This window comes from Crinia signifera, chromosome 9 (genome assembly GCF_055691185.1).
Source record: "Crinia signifera chromosome 9, ASM5569118v1, whole genome shotgun sequence".
Lineage (NCBI taxonomy): Eukaryota > Metazoa > Chordata > Amphibia > Anura > Myobatrachidae > Crinia > Crinia signifera.
In genome coordinates this window covers 19,985,280-20,002,909 of record NC_139225.1, presented here as the reverse complement: position 1 = coordinate 20,002,909, position 17,630 = coordinate 19,985,280, and the positions used below count along the sequence as shown (strand labels likewise).

The window sequence follows — 17,630 nt, the reverse complement described above, 5'->3', positions numbered from 1 at the left end:
CGCTGTGTACTTAGTGTGTTTCTGATATCTTCCTCCATTAGCTCTGCCAAATGCATCCTGTTGGAGGCTGTCTGCACGCTCTGTGCGAGGTACAATGTTACTACAGGTTACATGATGGACTTATTAGCTAGTGGGAGCGATATCTGTTGTTGTACTACAAGTCCCAGCAGGATTCCCTGACCGCTCCTTCCCCAGACATATACGGAGCGCAAGGCCTTGTATAGATAGTAGCTGACCACATTTTTCTGGTTTCAGCCTGATTAATTAATACTCAGTGGTACTCCCACTCTGAGGGTCCTGACCGAATCTGTATTCCCCATTACAGAGCCTTCATGTGGTTTTGTGTGTTTGTTACTGTGCCACTGTTGTGTACTGAGTGTGTGCTGTGCGGTGATTATCCCCAGGCACAAGGATAGGAGAGAAATAACACTGCTTACTGTTCCAGCTAAAGCAGAAGACCCTGGAGCTGACGCGGGCCTGCCAGAAGCAGTACGAGCTGGAGCAGGAGCTGGCCTTCTACAAGATAGATGCCAAGTTCGAGCCACTGGGATATGTGACATCAGAGGTAATGGTCTGTAACTTCCCCCATGTCTGCAATCCACATACATGTAGTCATTCCGTATGTATGTTGTGTTGACAGTTATAGATATAACAAAACATCGACATGTCCAGAGTGTTGACTTGCAAAATATTGACTGCAAAAAAAAAAAAATGTTGACAGCTACTTGTGTTCGATGTAGCACTCTGCATCTTTAAAAACCCATGCAGTTCCTCTTCCCTGTCTGGGGTGCCGCTCTCTGCTGTGGTGCTCCTAGCACAGTGTGGTCTGTATTCCAGCACTGATATGCAGACCAGACCTGTGCTATAAGCACCACAGCAGAGAGCGCCACCCCACACTACAGAATGCTGCCAGCCAATCTTAGCCTGATGGTGGCCATACCACTAGTGCGATTTGGGTCCTTCTCTTCCGATTCTGGCACATTAGGACGAGAAATTGGATAAAAAGTGTCCAATCGCAGGTGTTTGAGCTCTAATTCGGATAAGATGCCCTGTCCCGTGTGCATCGCATCGAAGCTGGAGATGGCAAGGTCTGCACTATCGATTTATCGGATCCAGCAGCTTTGGCCAGGACCGTGTACGATGTAAATCCTAGCCCTTAAATTTATATCGTCAACAATTGTGACTGTGGGGATGTTTCATGTGTCAACATTTTGCAGGTGTTGATATTTTAAACATGTCAATATAATGACATTTAATTTTATGGTGTTGACCCTTGGACTGCGCATTGTGTTGACATGTTGGCTACAGACTACATAGCCGTGTCCTCTGGCATTAGCTTGAAGACTGACTTGGCTGTTGTAAAATACACGTCCCGTCTGCGTCCACCTTAGAACTAGGCCCGAAGTCCCCGCAGGTAATAGAGACTCTCCTTCCGGTGAAACGCGTAGTGTTGACACAGTCTTCTGTCCTTCTTAGGATGTGGATATGGAGGACGCCCCTGAAGAAAGCCCATACATTGGTAAAGCCCGGTATAAGAGGAACCTGTATGCTCAGGAGGGGTTTATAGCCGACCGCGCACAACACATGCAAGTCGGAAAAATCGAGCTGGATGGCGACGACCAAATTCAGAATCAACAAATCCGGGCCAGGATTCACACGACTCTCGATGTGGACCTCGGTGACAAGGAGAGAAATATCCAAGCAGGTAAAAAGGCAGAGCTATATGTGTGCGACCACTAGAGGGCAGTGTCTGAATTACACCACAGTGATATGTGCAACCACTAGAGGGCAGTGGGGGAGATTCTCTAAACAAGAAATGCGGTAAAAACCCCGTTATCAGGGTTTTTACCGCATTTTGGGATGCCCCAGAAAAATCTGGCGATGCCCAATAGAAGCCAATGGGCTTCTACCGCATCCCTCCGCCGCCCCGCATCGCCCCTTCCCCCCTCACCTGTGTCCGGGCAGCACAGCGCAGTGCTGCCCGGACCTGTGACCTCCTCCCTGCACTGATCCTCTTCCGGGTGCAGGGAGGAGGAGAGCCCGGCGCAGCAGCAGCAGCGCCGGGTGTGTGAGGGAGGGGGGAGCCGCCAGGACCTGCTGGGACCCGGCGACTCCCACCGCAAAGGACATCTCTTAACGCAAGAGCTGTCCTTTGCCTTAATTATCGCATATGTTACAACATATGCGATAATTAAGTATGCGATGGGCGGCGAAGGGGGGCGGAGATTCTTAGAGAATCTCCCCCAGTGTCTGAATTACACCACAGTGATATGTGTGCGACCACTAGAGGGCAGTGTCTGAATTACACCACAGTGATGTGTGCGACCACTAGAGGGCAGTGTCTGTATTACACCACCGTGATATGTGCAACCACTAGAGGGCAGTATATGCATTACACCACAATGATATGTGTGACCACTAGAGGGCAGTGTCTGCATTACACTACTGTGATATGTGCGACCACTAGAGGGCAGTGTCTGCATTACACCACAATGATGTGTGACCACTAGAGCGCAGTGTCTGCATTACACCACAATGATGTGTGACCACTAAAGGGCAGTGTCTGCATTACACCACAATGCTATGTGTGACCACTAGAGGGCAGTGTCCGCATTGCACCACAATGATGTGTGACCACTAGAGGGCAGTATATGCATTACACCACAGTGATATGTGTGACTACTAGAGGGCAATATATGCATTACACCACAATGATATGCGTGACCACTAGAGGGCAGTGCCTGCATTACACCACAATAATGTGTGACCACTAGAGGGCAGTATGTGCATTATACCACAGTGATATGTGTGACCACAAGAGGGCAGTGTCTGCATTACACCACAATAATATGTCAGACCACTAGAGGGCAGTGTCTGAATTACACCACAGTGATGTGTGACCACTAGATTGCAATGTCTGCATTGCACCACCATTATATGTGTAACCACTAGAGGGCAGTGTCTGCATTACACCACCATGATATGTCCCACCACTAGAGGGCAGTATATGCATTACAAATGACATAAACCAGACAGGTTGTTTAGATTTATACATTTGGAGAGTTTGATGGTAGAATAAAGAGGATCTGCCTTTACTTTTTGTTTCATCAGCCCAAGCAAGATTATCCGAGCTGCGTCAGGAAATAGCGCAGTCCGAACAGCAGGTACTCAGGGCTACGCAAGACCTGAAAGAACTGGAGGAGGCCTCTGCACTGAGGAAGGTGGGTGCTGTTCGATGCTCTGTGGGAACGTCCGGGTTAATGTAACATGACTGTTCCCCGACATGGCCATCTTCCAACCTAATGTACACCCGCACCGGAAACGTGTATCTGTAAGGCGTACCCACACTGGGAGATGGGTAGCTGGAAGGCGTACCCGCACTGGGAATGATGGGTAGCTGGGAGGCGTACCCGCACTGGGAATGATGGGTAGCTGGGAGGCGTACCCGCACTGGGAATGATGGGTAGCTGGGAGGCGTACCCGCACTGGGAATGATGGGTAGCTGGGAGGCGTACCCGCACTGGGAATGATGGGTAGCTGGGAGGCGTACCCGCACTGGGAGATGGGTAGCTGGAAGGCGTACCCGCACTGGGAATGATGTGTAGCTGGGAGGCGTACCCGCACTGGGAGATGGGTAGCTGGAAGGCGTACCCGCACTGGGAATGATGGGTAGCTGGGAGGCGTACCCGCACTGGGAATGATGGGTAGCTGGGAGGCGTACCCGCACTGGGATTGACGGGTACCTGGGAGGCGTACCCGCACTGGGAATGACGGGTAGCTGGGAGGCGTACCCGCACTGGGAATGACGGGTAGCTGGGAGGCGTACCCGCACTGGGAATGACGGGTAGCTGGGAGGCGTACCCGCACTGGGAATGACGGGTAGCTGGGAGGCGTACCCGCACTGGGAATGACGGGTAGCTGGGAGGCGTACCCGCACTGGGAATGACGGGTAGCTGGGAGGCGTACCCGCACTGGGATTGACGGGTAGCTGGGAGGCGTACCCGCACTGGGAATGACGGGTAGCTGGGAGGCGTACCCGCACTGGGAATGACGGGTAGCTGGGAGGCGTACCCGCACTGGGAATGACGGGTAGCTGGGAGGCGTACCCGCACTGGGAATGACGGGTAGCTGGGAGGCGTACCCGCACTGGGAATGACGGGTAGCTGGGAGGCGTACCCGCACTGGGAATGACGGGTAGCTGGGAGGCGTACCCGCACTGGGAATGACGGGTAGCTGGGAGGCGTACCCGCACTGGGAATGACGGGTAGCTGGGAGGCGTACCCGCACTGGGAATGACGGGTAGCTGGGAGGCGTACCCGCACTGGGAATGACGGGTAGCTGGGAGGCGTACCCGCACTGGGAATGATTGGCAGCTGGGAGGCGTACCCGCACTGGGAATGACTGGCAGCTGCGAGGCGTACCCGCACTGGGAATGACTGGCAGCTGCGAGGCGTACCCGCACTGGGAATGACGGGTAGCTGGGAGGCGTACCCGCACTGGGAATGACTGGCAGCTGGGAGGCGTACCCGCACTGGGAATGACTGGCAGCTGGGAGGCGTACCCGCACTGGGAATGACGGGTAGCTGGGAGGCGTACCCGCACTGGGAATGACTGGCAGCTGGGAGGCGTACCCGTACTGGGAATGACGGGTATATCCTGTAATACAGGGTAAGCTGGTGCTGATGATATCATTTGTTTTTTTTTCTGGAAGGTTTCAGAGGCAGAAAAAGATAAACTTCGCCAGCAGCTCAGCAGTAAAATCCAGCTCCTGAACCAGCTGCGGCGGGAGGCGGAGGAGCTGGAGCGAGAGATGGATCATCAGCGCAGTGAGATAGACAAGAAGCATCGGGAGATCCAGGAGCTGCAGCGCCATCTAGAGGCCCTCAGCCCGCGGGACCCCAGACATGTGAGTGTGTGTGTGTAACCCGGGCTCTCTACATGCAGCATAGGTTGCTATGTGTCGGCCAAGAGTTCGGGGGGTAGGTTGGACCCTTTTTCCCAAAGTCTCAGCATGTTTATACATCCGTAGGCCGATATGGTAATGTATGGCGGTCGCTGTGGGCTGGCTGCGGTACTCAGCGCAGGTTATGAGCCAGTGAAGCTCTTGTGCTGTTGCAGAAACAATCTAAAATCATCTGGAGCTTTTTGCATTATAATAAATTCATTTGATGTCACTGTAAATATATTTTACTAGGCGATTCATCGCGCCCTACGGGCGCTTTTCACACCGGCGTAAGGGGCTTGGGCCCCCTTAATTTGTGAACGTTTGTATATGAGAAATATGGTTAGAATTGTATGTAAGATGCCTGTATTGCAACTTGAGTTATAGGTGAAATGTGTTAAATAGAGAGCATATGATGTGGAAGGGGGTGTGTATTGTTTTGTTTAATTAAAAAGCGGTTACAGAGTAAGATGTACATTGATAGTGTGGATGGTACAGTGACATTTGTGGGTGTTGGGGGGTGGTGTGTGTGTGTGTGTGCGTGTGCGTGTGCATGTGCGTGTGTGTGCAATAGTATAGTAGGGTGTTTTTGAGTCAGCGGCTCCCCACTGGCGGAGGTCAGGACACAGGAAAACAGGAGGCTAGGTAGTGATAGGGGTGTGTGGGCATAAGGGGGTTGTGGAGGTCAGTAAATTGCGGGAGGGGGGGTTATGGGGGTCCGTGAATCGTGGGGGGTGCCGTGAATGAAGGGGGGGGGGTAGTGGGGGGGCCGCGAATCGCGTGAGAGGGGTGTGAATAGCGTGGGTGGGTGTCACGGGGTGCGCAAATTCTGGGGGGGGGCACAAATTGCGGGAGGGGGGGCTAGAATCGCGTGAGGGGGTCCACGCGCGTGGGGGGGGGGGTGTGTGCCAGGAATAGCGGGAGGGGGCTTGGGTCCGCAAACGCGGGAGGGTGGGCGCGGGGGTGCGGTGAATCGCAGGGGGGGGGTCGCCGGGGTCCCGTGAATCCCGGGAGGGAGGTCGCGGGTGTCCGGGGGGAGGGAGCGGTGTGGGAGTAATGGTGGCTGTGGAGTAATGGTGGATGGTGGCTGTGTACTGTAGCCCTGGCTGTGCGGTGGGAGGTGATGTCAAGGGGGTGGGGTGTGTAGAACGTTCTACACATAGAACACTTTTCCCTGGTGGGGCGGGTTTGTGTATCCCGCTGGGCGGGAACGTTATATACACAGGGGATGAGTGACAGATCTGGCTAAATATATAAAAGATGGCGGTAATATTCATTTAAAAAAAAAAAAAAAACACTGAAAAAAGATGAACACTCTCCTATAATTTGGGTTACATGAGAATTTGTACATAGTTGGGTCATTTAACTCCCTGAGTGGTGGGTTTTCCTGGGGCAGGACAAACCTACCAGGGAACATGTGTTCTGCCCCAGAATACTCACCAGTGCAGGGGCTGCAAGCTGTTCTTTGGCAGCTGCCCCCAGTTGCTCCCCGCGGTGGGGAGTAGTGGTGGCCGGGTGCCAATGCATACGACCACTAGTGTAAATGACAGGTGGGAAGGTTAGCGATGAGGGGAAAGAACTGTTGTGCTGCCAGTGGTGCACCCCTACATATCAGTGGCATGCTCAAGCATTTTCCAGGAGAGCCCGCTCCGGCAGCACGGCTCAGCCTGGAAAATGTATCAAAAATAATAGATTACTCCCACCTGCAAGCCTAAAAACACTTGTCCCACTCATTAAGCACCCCCAATATACCTGTCCAATACCTTGTACGCCCCCTTTTTTCAACACTTTGCACATTTTAACCCCAAAACTGACAACTCGTTATTGGCTAATTAAAAATAATAAAAACTTAAGAGTGCGTAATTAGTCATTAATGAGGTAGTGAAGGGGTTCTGAACAAAGTCCCAACATTTTTAGCCCAAAACAGGGATTGTCTCCAACTTTTTCACCTGCTCAGAGTAGGTGAAGAGAAATTTCTGATAAACCCTGTGGAGAATTATCGCATCCAACCAATCAGCCGCGAAAAAAGTCGCAAAAAAGGGTGATCACAACAAATTTGATTCCCCCCCCCCCAGTCTGTTATTGATTCATTATGGTTTGTTCCCAATTGTAAAGTGTGACCCAAAACGTGGCGCTATATATGTAACTTATTATTGTTTCCCAAGGAAATAACGACTTCCTTGTGTCAGTTGCTGAGGTGCCCAGTAGGTGGCAGTCATGTGATCAGTGTTTGCCATCTGCCCGTCTCACATCCAGGTGGAGAGACTTCTTGTTACTGGCTCTGTAAATACCGCAAGCTGTGTTTGTCCTTGCAGTGATGGAGCCAGGTACTGTACATCACATGTCGCTGTTACTCAGGGTAACACACCCCGATATCTATCAGTGACATCAAATCGGGAAATGCCCAGTTGTATAAATGCTGAAGACGGGAGCTCGGAGTGTCGCAGTGACATCTACGTTTGCCCAGGCATAGTAAAGGTTTCACAGCCCCCCTTTCCCTTCTCGCTGGGTGCACCCAGTTAGAAGACCTGGATGGTACCTCTGATACAGTGAGCCTGGCACAGCTGTAATATCGCTCCTGGGGTGAGCAGTAGCAGTGGTGCTATTGCCGTGGTCGCATCTCGCTGATTTACCAAAGCTGAAACCATCAGAAAACTGAAGAGGTACGAAATCATGTGATCATTTGATGGTCTCCAATCAGCGAACGATCTCGAAGGTGTTGGCATATCTAGGTCACTCTCTGGTACAGGAAGAGGGTGGGCGGGTGACATCCGGTGATCTCAGCTGCCCGCCCCTGACACCCGCGTCATGGTGCCATTGGCATGGGAACACCCAGCATTTTAATAGGGATGCCCGTGAAACGCAGGGCGTACCCATGGGCGCAACACATCCCCGCCGTACACATTGCTCCAAATAGGCCGCACATGCGCAGAAATGTTTATGCGCACGCACACTAAAAAAACATTGCTGCCCTGTGTGAATGTGCAGGGGAGCGAATCAATTAGAACGACCTCCTTAAGTGCCCGAATGGATAAAATTAGGTGGTTTTAATAATGCGAGAGCAGCCGACTGTGCCAGCCGACCAATCTGGGGGGGGGGTTAGGTTGGTCAGTACTGAGAGGGTTAGGCTGCGGGGGAAGGGTTAGTGTCAGGTACTACGGGGTATGGTTAGGGTTAGCCGTGGGGACAGATGGATGGGTCGGGTCAGGCACTAAGGGGAGAGGGTTACTGATTAGGTGCAGAGTGGGGGGAGAGGGCTTTGTAAACTTCCCTAAAAGGTGTCAGACCACTGGTCCTGATCCTGTGTTATGATTGCTGAGGTACCGACACCATCCCAAATAAGGATGTAGATAACATTGATAATTATATTGTTTATGGGATGCGGTCATTTGATCTACAGCAGGCATGTCCAACGTTGGCCCTCCAGATGTTGTGAAACTACACATCCCAGCATGCTTTGCCACAATTTTGCTATTAGAGAATGCTAAAACTATTGCAAAGCATGCTGGGATTTGTAGTTTCAAAAACATCTGGAGGGCCAACGTTGGACATGCCTGATCTACAGCATTATGGTCGACAGTCATAAGGTTGACATGGTTCTAGGTCGGAAGGTCATTAGTTTGATAGGTCATTAGTTCGACATTGTCTAGGTCGAGTTTTTCACTGGTTTTGAGCCAACAGGAGGTATTTCATGCCCTACCGTCTACTAGGGCGTGGTGGGAGAATAAAATAGTGTGCCCGACGCATAGCGAGCGGATGAGATGCACTTTAAAACTGTGTCCATGTCGACTGTGTTGACATTCAGGTCAAAAAAACAGTGAATACCCCATGTCGACCTTTTGACTCTCCACCTAGACAATGTCGAACTAATGACCTGTCGAACTAATGACCTTTCGACCTTTTCCCATGTCGACCTAATGGTGTCGACCATAATGCTGTAGACCAAATGATCCCAACCCATTGTTTATAGGTGTTTAAAAGACAACATCCTTAAATAGCATAAAAGAAGTCCCCACAGCGCGTCTGTCTGTCCGTCCGTCTATGTGAATGCACTAATCTCAAATACCGCTAGACAAATTTTTGTGCCGTGTTCACTATAATGTAGTGCAGTTCTCAAGGAAGATCTAGATATATTATCTATAGGCCTATCCCTTATAGGGGCCGAGCAATAACGATTGTAGTGAATCTAGTTTATCATTGACACGGGGCGCGTGCGCGACAGTATATAAAGTGGGGAATTCTTTTCCTGATTGGCCGGATTAATGCTGCAGCTTTTTATCGGTTTTATGGCGACTGTGGTCAAAAAGACCCAAGAATAAAAAACCACCACAAAAAACACCGTAAAGCAGACGGATGTTGTCGATGTTACAAAATAGTAAATTGAGCACCTTGGTGTTTCAGTTTGTCAGCGATGTACAAGGGTTTAACAAATGTACCCCTTAGAGTTGTCAGGGGAGATTCCTCACTGAATTCTAAATTGCAGAATAAAAATAAAGTTATGCACTTGCGGGCTGCATCCAAAATCAGCCGGTATTTACCCTGCATGCGATAAGTGTATTTGCTCCCCTTGCAGCCTGGTTAGTCCAGGTACAAACGTGCTCCCAGGTAGTTTTGGAGATTCAGAGAGATCTTTCCGCGGCGGCTGTCCAGTAATGACAGGCACGTTGCAGCGCGTCTCCCCAGATGCACAGTTGCATCACACTGTTTGCTGACACTGAGTATAATGAGGGTGCAGATCCCTTCCCAGCTGATGAGACCGCAGGGACTAATCAGCATGATACATATCCAGCTGTGTGTGGGGCGGCCAGCCCAGAGCAGATCTGTATAAATGGTTACATTGTATCTGGGGGGAGGAGAACAATTCAATTCTCTGGCAGAGGAGGGTCTGGATGGATGCCGGCGTCTGATTGGCTGGCTGGGTTTCCTGTGTTGTGATTTGGGACCTGAGGATAACAGCTCTGCTCAGAGCAGCTTCCTCTCACTCGGGCTCAGTAACCTCCATTGCACAATGACATGAGGAAGTTAGCGCTGGCCCCCAGCTCAGGAGGCTGCAGGATGCTCCCCCACCACCGCAGGAGGCAACGGCAGGGTGAGGCTGCTGCAGCACAGGGTGTGTGGAACTTTGTGTAACTGTCTGTGGGATTGTGTCTAATGTGCACATAGGAAGTTATGCAAAAAAGCTATTGTAACAAATGTGCAAGTTGTGTCGGCTGATTTTGACCTGAAACCTATAACTCCAAGCCGGTCTCAGATTGTATGAGCTTTCCATGTCTGGTGATGCGCAGGTTACGGTCTGGGCGATTGTGCGCAGGTTACGGTCTGGGGGATTGTGCGCAGGTTACGGTCTGTGGGATTGTGCGCAGGTTACGGTCTGGGGGATTGTGCGCAGGTTACGGTCTGGGCGATTGTGCGCAGGTTACGGTCTGGGCGATTGTGCGCAGGTTACGGTCTGGGTGATTGTGCGCAGGTTGCGGTCTGGTTGATTGTGCGCAGGTTGCGCTCTGGGTGATTGTGCGCAGGTTACGCTCTGCGATTGTGCGCAGGTTACGCTCTGCGATTGTGCGCAGGTTACGCTCTGGGTGATTGTGCGCAGGTTATGCTCTGCGATTGTGCGCAGGTTACGCTCTGGGTGATTGTGTGCAGGTTACGCTCTGTGCGATTGTGCGCAGGTTACAGTCTGGGTGATTGTGCGCAGCTTGCGATCTGGGGGATTGTGCGCAGGTTACGCTCTGGGCGATTGTGCGCAGGTTACGGTCTGGGCGATTGTGCGCAGGTTACGGTCTGGGCGATTGTGCGCAGGTTACGCTCTGGGCGATTGTGCGCAGGTTACGCTCTGGGTGATTGTGCGCAGGTTACGCTCTGCGATTGTGCGCAGGTTACGCTCTGCGATTGTGCGCAGGTTACGCTCTGCGATTGTGCGCAGGTTACGGTCTGGGGGATTGTGCGCAGGTTACGGTCTGGGCGATTGTGCGCAGGTTACGGTCTGGGCGATTGTGCGCAGGTTACGGTCTGGGCGATTGTGCGCAGGTTACGGTCTGGGCGATTGTGCGCAGGTTACGGTCTGGGCGATTGTGCGCAGGTTACGGTCTGGGCGATTGTGCGCAGGTTACGGTCTGGGCGATTGTGCGCAGGTTACGGTCTGGGCGATTGTGCGCAGGTTACGGTCTGGGCGATTGTGCGCAGGTTACGGTCTGGGCGATTGTGCGCAGGTTACGGTCTGGGCGATTGTGCGCAGGTTACGGTCTGGGCGATTGTGCGCAGGTTGCGGTCTGGTTGATTGTGCGCAGGTTGCGCTCTGGGTGATTGTGCGCAGGTTACGCTCTGCGATTGTGCGCAGGTTACGCTCTGGGTGATTGTGCGCAGGTTACGCTCTGGGTGATTGTGTGCAGGTTACGCTCTGTGCGATTGTGCGCAGGTTACAGTCTGGGTGATTGTGCGCAGCTTGCGATCTGGGGGATTGTGCGCAGGTTACGGTCTGTATAATATATTTGTGACTTGTGCAGCATGTGAGGTCACGTGTGTGATGTAGCTATGTGCAGTCACGTGTGTGATGTACTGTAGCTATGTGAGGTCACGCGTGTGATGTAGCTATGTGAGGTCACGCGTGTGATGTAGCTATGTAGCACATGTAGTTACAGTAACCATGATCTGTGGAAATCCAGCTTTGGGACAGATTAAATCTCCGTGTCCGTCGTGTTTAATGTGTAACCAGTATCACATGGCAGCGCTCATTATGTTGAGAAGCGTAGGGAAATAACCCATGGCTGTCTGGACATGCTGGGACCTGTAGTTGCACCCTGGCTGAGGAGCTACAGACTTGCCGTCTGTCTCTGATCATCTCAGACTGGTTCTCTCAAATGTCATTAATAATTAACATCTCTGCGGACAGCTGGCGCTCGTTTACTGAGGGATTGATTGCAGCTGATTCGTTCTTTGTTGCTATAATTATAATTCAGACTAGGTGATTCATCGCGCCCTACGGGCGCTCTTCACACCGTCGTAAGGGGCTGCGCCCCCTTAATTTGTGAACGTTTGTATATGAGAAATATGGTTAGAATTGTATGAAAGATGCCTGTATTGCAACTTAGGTGTCCGCGAATCGCGCCCCCTTAATTTGTGAACGTTTGTATATGAGAAATATGGTTAGAATTGTATGAAAGATGCCTGTATTGCAACTTAGGTGTCCGCGAATCGCGGGAGGGGGGGTCGCGGAGGGTGCCGCGAATTGCAGGAGGGGGGGGCGCGGGGGGTGCCGTGAATTGCAGGAGGGGGGGTTGTGGGGGGGTGGATGCTGCGAATCGCGGGAGGGGAGGGATTGCAGAGAATCGCGGGAGGGGGGTCGCGGGGTGGGTTGCCGCAAATCGCGGGAGGGGGGTTACGGGGGCGGGGGTCGCGGGGGGTGTGCCGTGAATCACAGGAGGGGGGGTCACGGGGTGGGGTGCCGAGAATCGCGGGGGTGTGTGTGTGTGCCGTGAATCGCGGGAGTGGGGGTTGCGGGGGGGGTGGGGGGGTGTGACGCGAATCGCCACAAGAAAAAATCAACACAGAAAGGTCAACACATGTAAATGTTGACATAAGTGTGGCACTTCATTGGTGTCCATGTCGACACATGAGAATGAATATGAAAACATTCAAAAAATGAAAAAAAAAAAAACTTCAAAAACTCATGTCAACCTTTTTCATTGTCGACCATAGCCATGTCAGTGTTTTCCATGTGCAATTTAATTCTGGAGCTGCCGCGAATCGCGGGGGGGGGGGGGGGGTGCCGCGAATTGCGGGAGGGGGGGTCCCGGGGGTGGGTGCCGCGAATCGCGGGAGGGCGGGGTTCACAGGGGTTCCGGTGGGGGGTTGCCGCGAATTGCGGGAGGTGGGGGGTCACGGGGGGTGCCGCGAATCGCGGGAGGGGGGGTTGCGGGGGGGTGTGACGCGAATCGCCACAAGAAAAAATCAACACAGAAAGGTCAACACATGTAAATGTTGACATAAGTGTGCCACTTCATTGGTGTCCATGTTGACACATGACAATGAATATGAAAACATTCAAAAAATGAAATAAATCTTCAAAAACTCATGTCAACCTTTTTCATTGTCGACCATAGCCGTGCCAGTGTTTAGCATGTGCCATTTAATCCTGGGGCTGCCGCGAATCGCGGGGGGTGCCGCGATTTGCGGGAGGGGGGGGTTGCGGGGGGTGGGTGCCGCGAATCGCGGGAGGGGGGGGTCGCGGGGTGGTGGTTATGCCGCGAATTGCGGGAGGGGTTGTGGGGGGGTTCTTTTTGCAGCGAATCGCGGGAGGGGGGGTCGCGGGGGTGTTTTTGCTGCGAATCGCGGTAGGGGGGTCGCGGGGGAGCGGGTGTTTTTGCCGCGAATCGCGGGAGGGGGGAGGTTTTGCCGCAAATCGCGGGAGGGGGGCGCTCACCTGGTGGCTGTGGAATAGCAGTGCTGGGCAACATGGGAAGGCAGTGGGTGTCTGGCACTGTCTGTGGGCTCACTGGGCTGGTTCTCTGTCACATACCTCCCAACATGACCCTCTCCAGGAGGGACACAATGCTCTGTTTCTAGACTTCCCCTTAATGTATGATTGCCATCACCTGTTTTAAACAGGTTAATTTCTCAGAAAGGTGTTCAGCACAGATGAAGGCAATCACACATTAAGAGGAAAGTCCAGGAACAGAGCGTTATAGACACAGACACCCACTTTGAGTGACAGATGTAGCCAAATATATAGGAGATGGTAGCGATTCCATTCTAGGTACAGGTAAATTCCCAACACCGGGTACACGCAAAGATTAATATGCCCAATTTATCTGGTGGGAACAGAAATCTGTGTAATGTGCAATCTGGTGATGTATGGGAGCCTATGAGAATGGAACATTCGCTCCCAAACACCGGAAACAGACAATGGACACTCGGGCAAATCGGTTACATAATGTATTCACACAAAAAAATGTGTTCATTTTCTAGTATTTGTCATACGCTCCCATACATTACCAGATTTTTGTCCCCATCAGACAGATTGGACAGATACATCTTTAGGTCTGTACCCAGCATAACTTTATATAAATCCTTTGTTTATTTGCTAAGTGTAAATAAACACCTTGCAGACACAAAGGGACTTATTCTGGTCCGTTCGCATCCAGCGTTTGTTTGCATGGGGACCGATGTTTGGTGTATGCACATGCGCAGCTGCAGTTCTGTACATGTGCATACGCCGGGTGCATGCACCCAAGGCTGCGGCCAGGGTGCGTGGGGCAGCGGCGCATAGTCGCACCCATGGGAACGCCCAGCTTTTCATTAGTGTTCCCATGGTAATCGGGCCGTGACGTCTGTGCTGGGGTCGGGCAGCTGACATCAATGGATGTCAGCTGCCCGTCCACTTCCTCCCGAGGGTGCACGCAAAGATATGTGTGCCCGTTCCTCATCATTCGAATGATGTGGGTGTTCACCCACAGGCTACGAATGGACACGCTGCAAGGGGCGGGGCGTGCGTACCAACATTCGCAGGGCAGGTTCTAGTTGACTCGCAATTTTGCGAATCAACCACAATAACCCTGAAAGCGCTTAATTGTGATGTGTAACTGAGCTGTCCTGTTATATTACTGATATACTTGGTTCTTCCATGTAATATATTATGTAGACCATTCTTTGTATTAATGTATGAGAACCCTCCTATATGCAGGCCCATGTGAAGGCACAGAAAGCCAGTAAGGAGCAGCAGCTGGAAATGATGGACGGACATTACAAGCAGTTGGAAGAACGCCTGGATGAGATGCTGTCTCGGATAGCCAGGGAAACTGAGGAGATCAAAGACCTGGAGCAGCAGCTCACAGAAGGTACCCTCACCATTACCCCAAAACACGACAAGTAGGCTGCATTGTCAGTGACATCACTGGTTCCTAGTGACTGGATAACCTGCATGTTCAGTGATGTCACTGGCTCCTAGTGACTGGATAGGTGGCACTCTCAGTGATGTCACTTGTTCCAAGTGACTGGATAGGCTGCCTTCCCAGTGATGTCACTGGTCCATAGTGACGGTATACTCTGCATTCTCAGTGATGTTACTGGTTCTTAGTGACTGGATACTCTGCACTTAGTGATGTCACTGGTTCCTAGTGACTGGATAGGATGCACTCTCAGTGATGTCACTGGTTCCTAGTGACTGGATACTCTGCACTTAGTGATGTCACTGGTTTCTAGTGACTGGATAGGCTGCACTATCAGTGATGTCATTGGTTTCAAATGAAGGGCTTGTTTGACCTTAGGTTAAGTCCTGGGGCAGGTGAAACCAATCCCTTATAAGCCATGGCACATGCTGGCTTATTGGGACTATTGGAATAGCCCCCGGCTAGCCTATTACCTACAATCTAGGGTAATAGCCTATTGGCCTTCAGCTGGCAATACACTTATGCAAATTCTTGGAGGGAGGAGTCACATAAGATTTCTCTGGAACTGTCCGGGAGTTTCCCAGGTGGCAGGATCGCATGTGATATATTGCATGTGGTCCTTTGCATGTGATATATTGCATGCTTTTCCATTCACAGCAGCTGGAGGTTGACAGATCGTACATGAACCAGGTCTGATCTCTGACTCCGATGCCACGCACACGGCACTGCATATGGAAATCGGAGCTAAAACACATGTGATTTGCCACTTATCACCCAATATATTGTCCCGCAACCATCGGAATTGGGTTACAAGTGGCCAAATTGCACCAGTGTAGAAGATATACTGTATACTTGTTTCTTATCTAAAAATAAACCATCCCTATCGTACCCTGTCACCCGCCTCCCCATTACTATTTCAACATTTGTTTGCGCCCAAACGTAATGGCCGCCCATCGGAGCAACCTGGTTGTTTCACTGCATAGGTTGAGAGCGCCACATTTGCACACCCGTCGGGTTAAGCCATGCAAGGTGGCTAACCCCCCCCCCAAAAAAACAAACAAACAACGAATTAGGGCCCACTTCTGCTCGCCGTCTTGGAGGGCCAAGACTCTTGCAACATCTGAGACTGACAAGTTTTTCAAACGAAAAAAAGTCCACATTGAAATGATCCAAAGCAATAGATGAGGGCGGTATCCGATCAGAATGTCGACATGTTCTGAATGTCGGCATATTTATTAAGTAGACATTGTGCATGTTGACAGACACAATGTCAACATAGCGTTTTAGTGCTAAATTGACCTATCCTAGCACACCCAGAGCTTGTTTATTATTGGGATCAGCCTAATGACTAATAATTGTGATTTGCACTAGTGACCGCTTCTGTGCACGGAGACGGCAGTGTTAGAGGACGTTTATGTCCTTACACCACCTCGGACTACAGCACAAAGCAGTCACTGTTCTGCTACTATCATACGTGAGATACAAGCCCTGGCTGTTATATCTCCTGACACCAGAACAGTCACAGGATTAGCTAAAAATAGCATCTGGCCGAGTAAGAATTGGGCTCCTATTAGGGTGGCCAATCCCGGGATCGGGATCCTGGGATTTGGCCCTAAAAAGTCCGGGATTTCAATCCCGGGATTGGAGTATCCAATCCCGGGATTTCGGTATTAGACTGCGCATGCGCAGTCTAATACCGGGCAGCGTCTGAGCACTCGCTCAGACGCTGCCCGGCTGTTCCAGACCCCTGCGTGCAGCCTGCACAGCGTGATGGTCACGCTGCGCAGGCCACGCACGCCGACCACACTGCTGTCAGTGTCACTCCTCCTGGCCGCCCGCCCCCCACCTCTTCTCCTGCGCCGGCCAGCCCGCTCCTTCACCGACGCCGGCCGACCGCGTCTTCACCTGCGCCTTCCTCCCGTTGCAGTGCTGATGAGGAGGTGCACGAGCCCGACGGCACCGTTGCACCTCAGAACCCACTCCACTCCCGGCCGCCTGCCCGCCTGCCAATGTAAGTAAATCTGCGGGTCGGCCGGTGTGGGGGTGGGTATCGGGCACACGCCAGCAAACTAAGGATGCCAATCCCGGGAATCCCGGGATTGAGCATTTTTCAATCCTGGTTCACGGGATTGAAAAAATGCCCCGGGATTGGCATCCCTAGCTCCTATCCTCCAAACATGGATGCAAGACTAGGCCTGTATCTTTAGGCCGCTATACACTGGGCAATTCAGCTGCAATATGGGCTCTTTTCATGCGGTTGCAGTAATCTATCCCAGGAAAAGAGCCTAAATTGTAGGGGACTGACAGAGGGTCCAATGCAATGCGCGGTTCCTTGCGCATTGCACTGGACCCTTCGGGTCGCCCCGGCAGGAGAAGCAATCTGCAGATAGGTCGCATCAGTTCCTGTCGCCCAGGAAGGTCACGGGCGGCTCAAGGGAGTACTGTGTGCGACTTCTCAGAGGGGAGATGTCGCCGCAGTGTATGAGGGCCTTTACTGTCTAACAGGACACAATCCGGGAGACGTTTCCTTAGCTACACTTGAATTGCTCCTTCAGGCGCCATCTAGTGCCCATTGGTGTGCAAGAAGCATGAATTCCCCCCCTGTAGAGATTGCATTCTGGATTGGACGCCTTGGGCAAATCCCAGACAAACCAAACTAGTGACTATAACCTAATAGGCTTATAATAAGGTCTGTTTTTTGGGGGGGATATAAAGTAACTGAATGGCAGATGTATTGAGCCCCTAACCATCGTTTTTCAAACCTAGCCTGTAACTTCAGTTAGAAGCTGATTGGCTGGTGTGTT

The 17,630-nt window shown here is 51.7% G+C and overlaps 1 protein-coding gene across 5 annotated transcripts in view; it reads left to right on the top strand.

The window, feature by feature from the left end:
• The window catches only part of CNTRL (centriolin), a 52,314-nt gene that overhangs the window by 11,906 nt on the left and 22,778 nt on the right, over nucleotides 1-17,630 (top strand). For 3 of the 5 annotated variants that reach the window (XM_083161331.1, XM_083161330.1, XM_083161332.1), the window contains 6 exons: nucleotides 42-89; nucleotides 446-565; nucleotides 1,477-1,705; nucleotides 3,112-3,221; nucleotides 4,712-4,906; nucleotides 14,622-14,775. In XM_083161331.1, coding sequence (XP_083017457.1) covers nucleotides 42-89; nucleotides 446-565; nucleotides 1,477-1,705; nucleotides 3,112-3,221; nucleotides 4,712-4,906; nucleotides 14,622-14,775 — 856 coding nt within the window. The remainder of the gene's footprint in view (nucleotides 1-41; nucleotides 90-445; nucleotides 566-1,476; nucleotides 1,706-3,111; nucleotides 3,222-4,711; nucleotides 4,907-14,621; nucleotides 14,776-17,630) is intronic. The other 2 variants (XM_083161333.1, XM_083161334.1) reach the window with 1 other exon arrangement.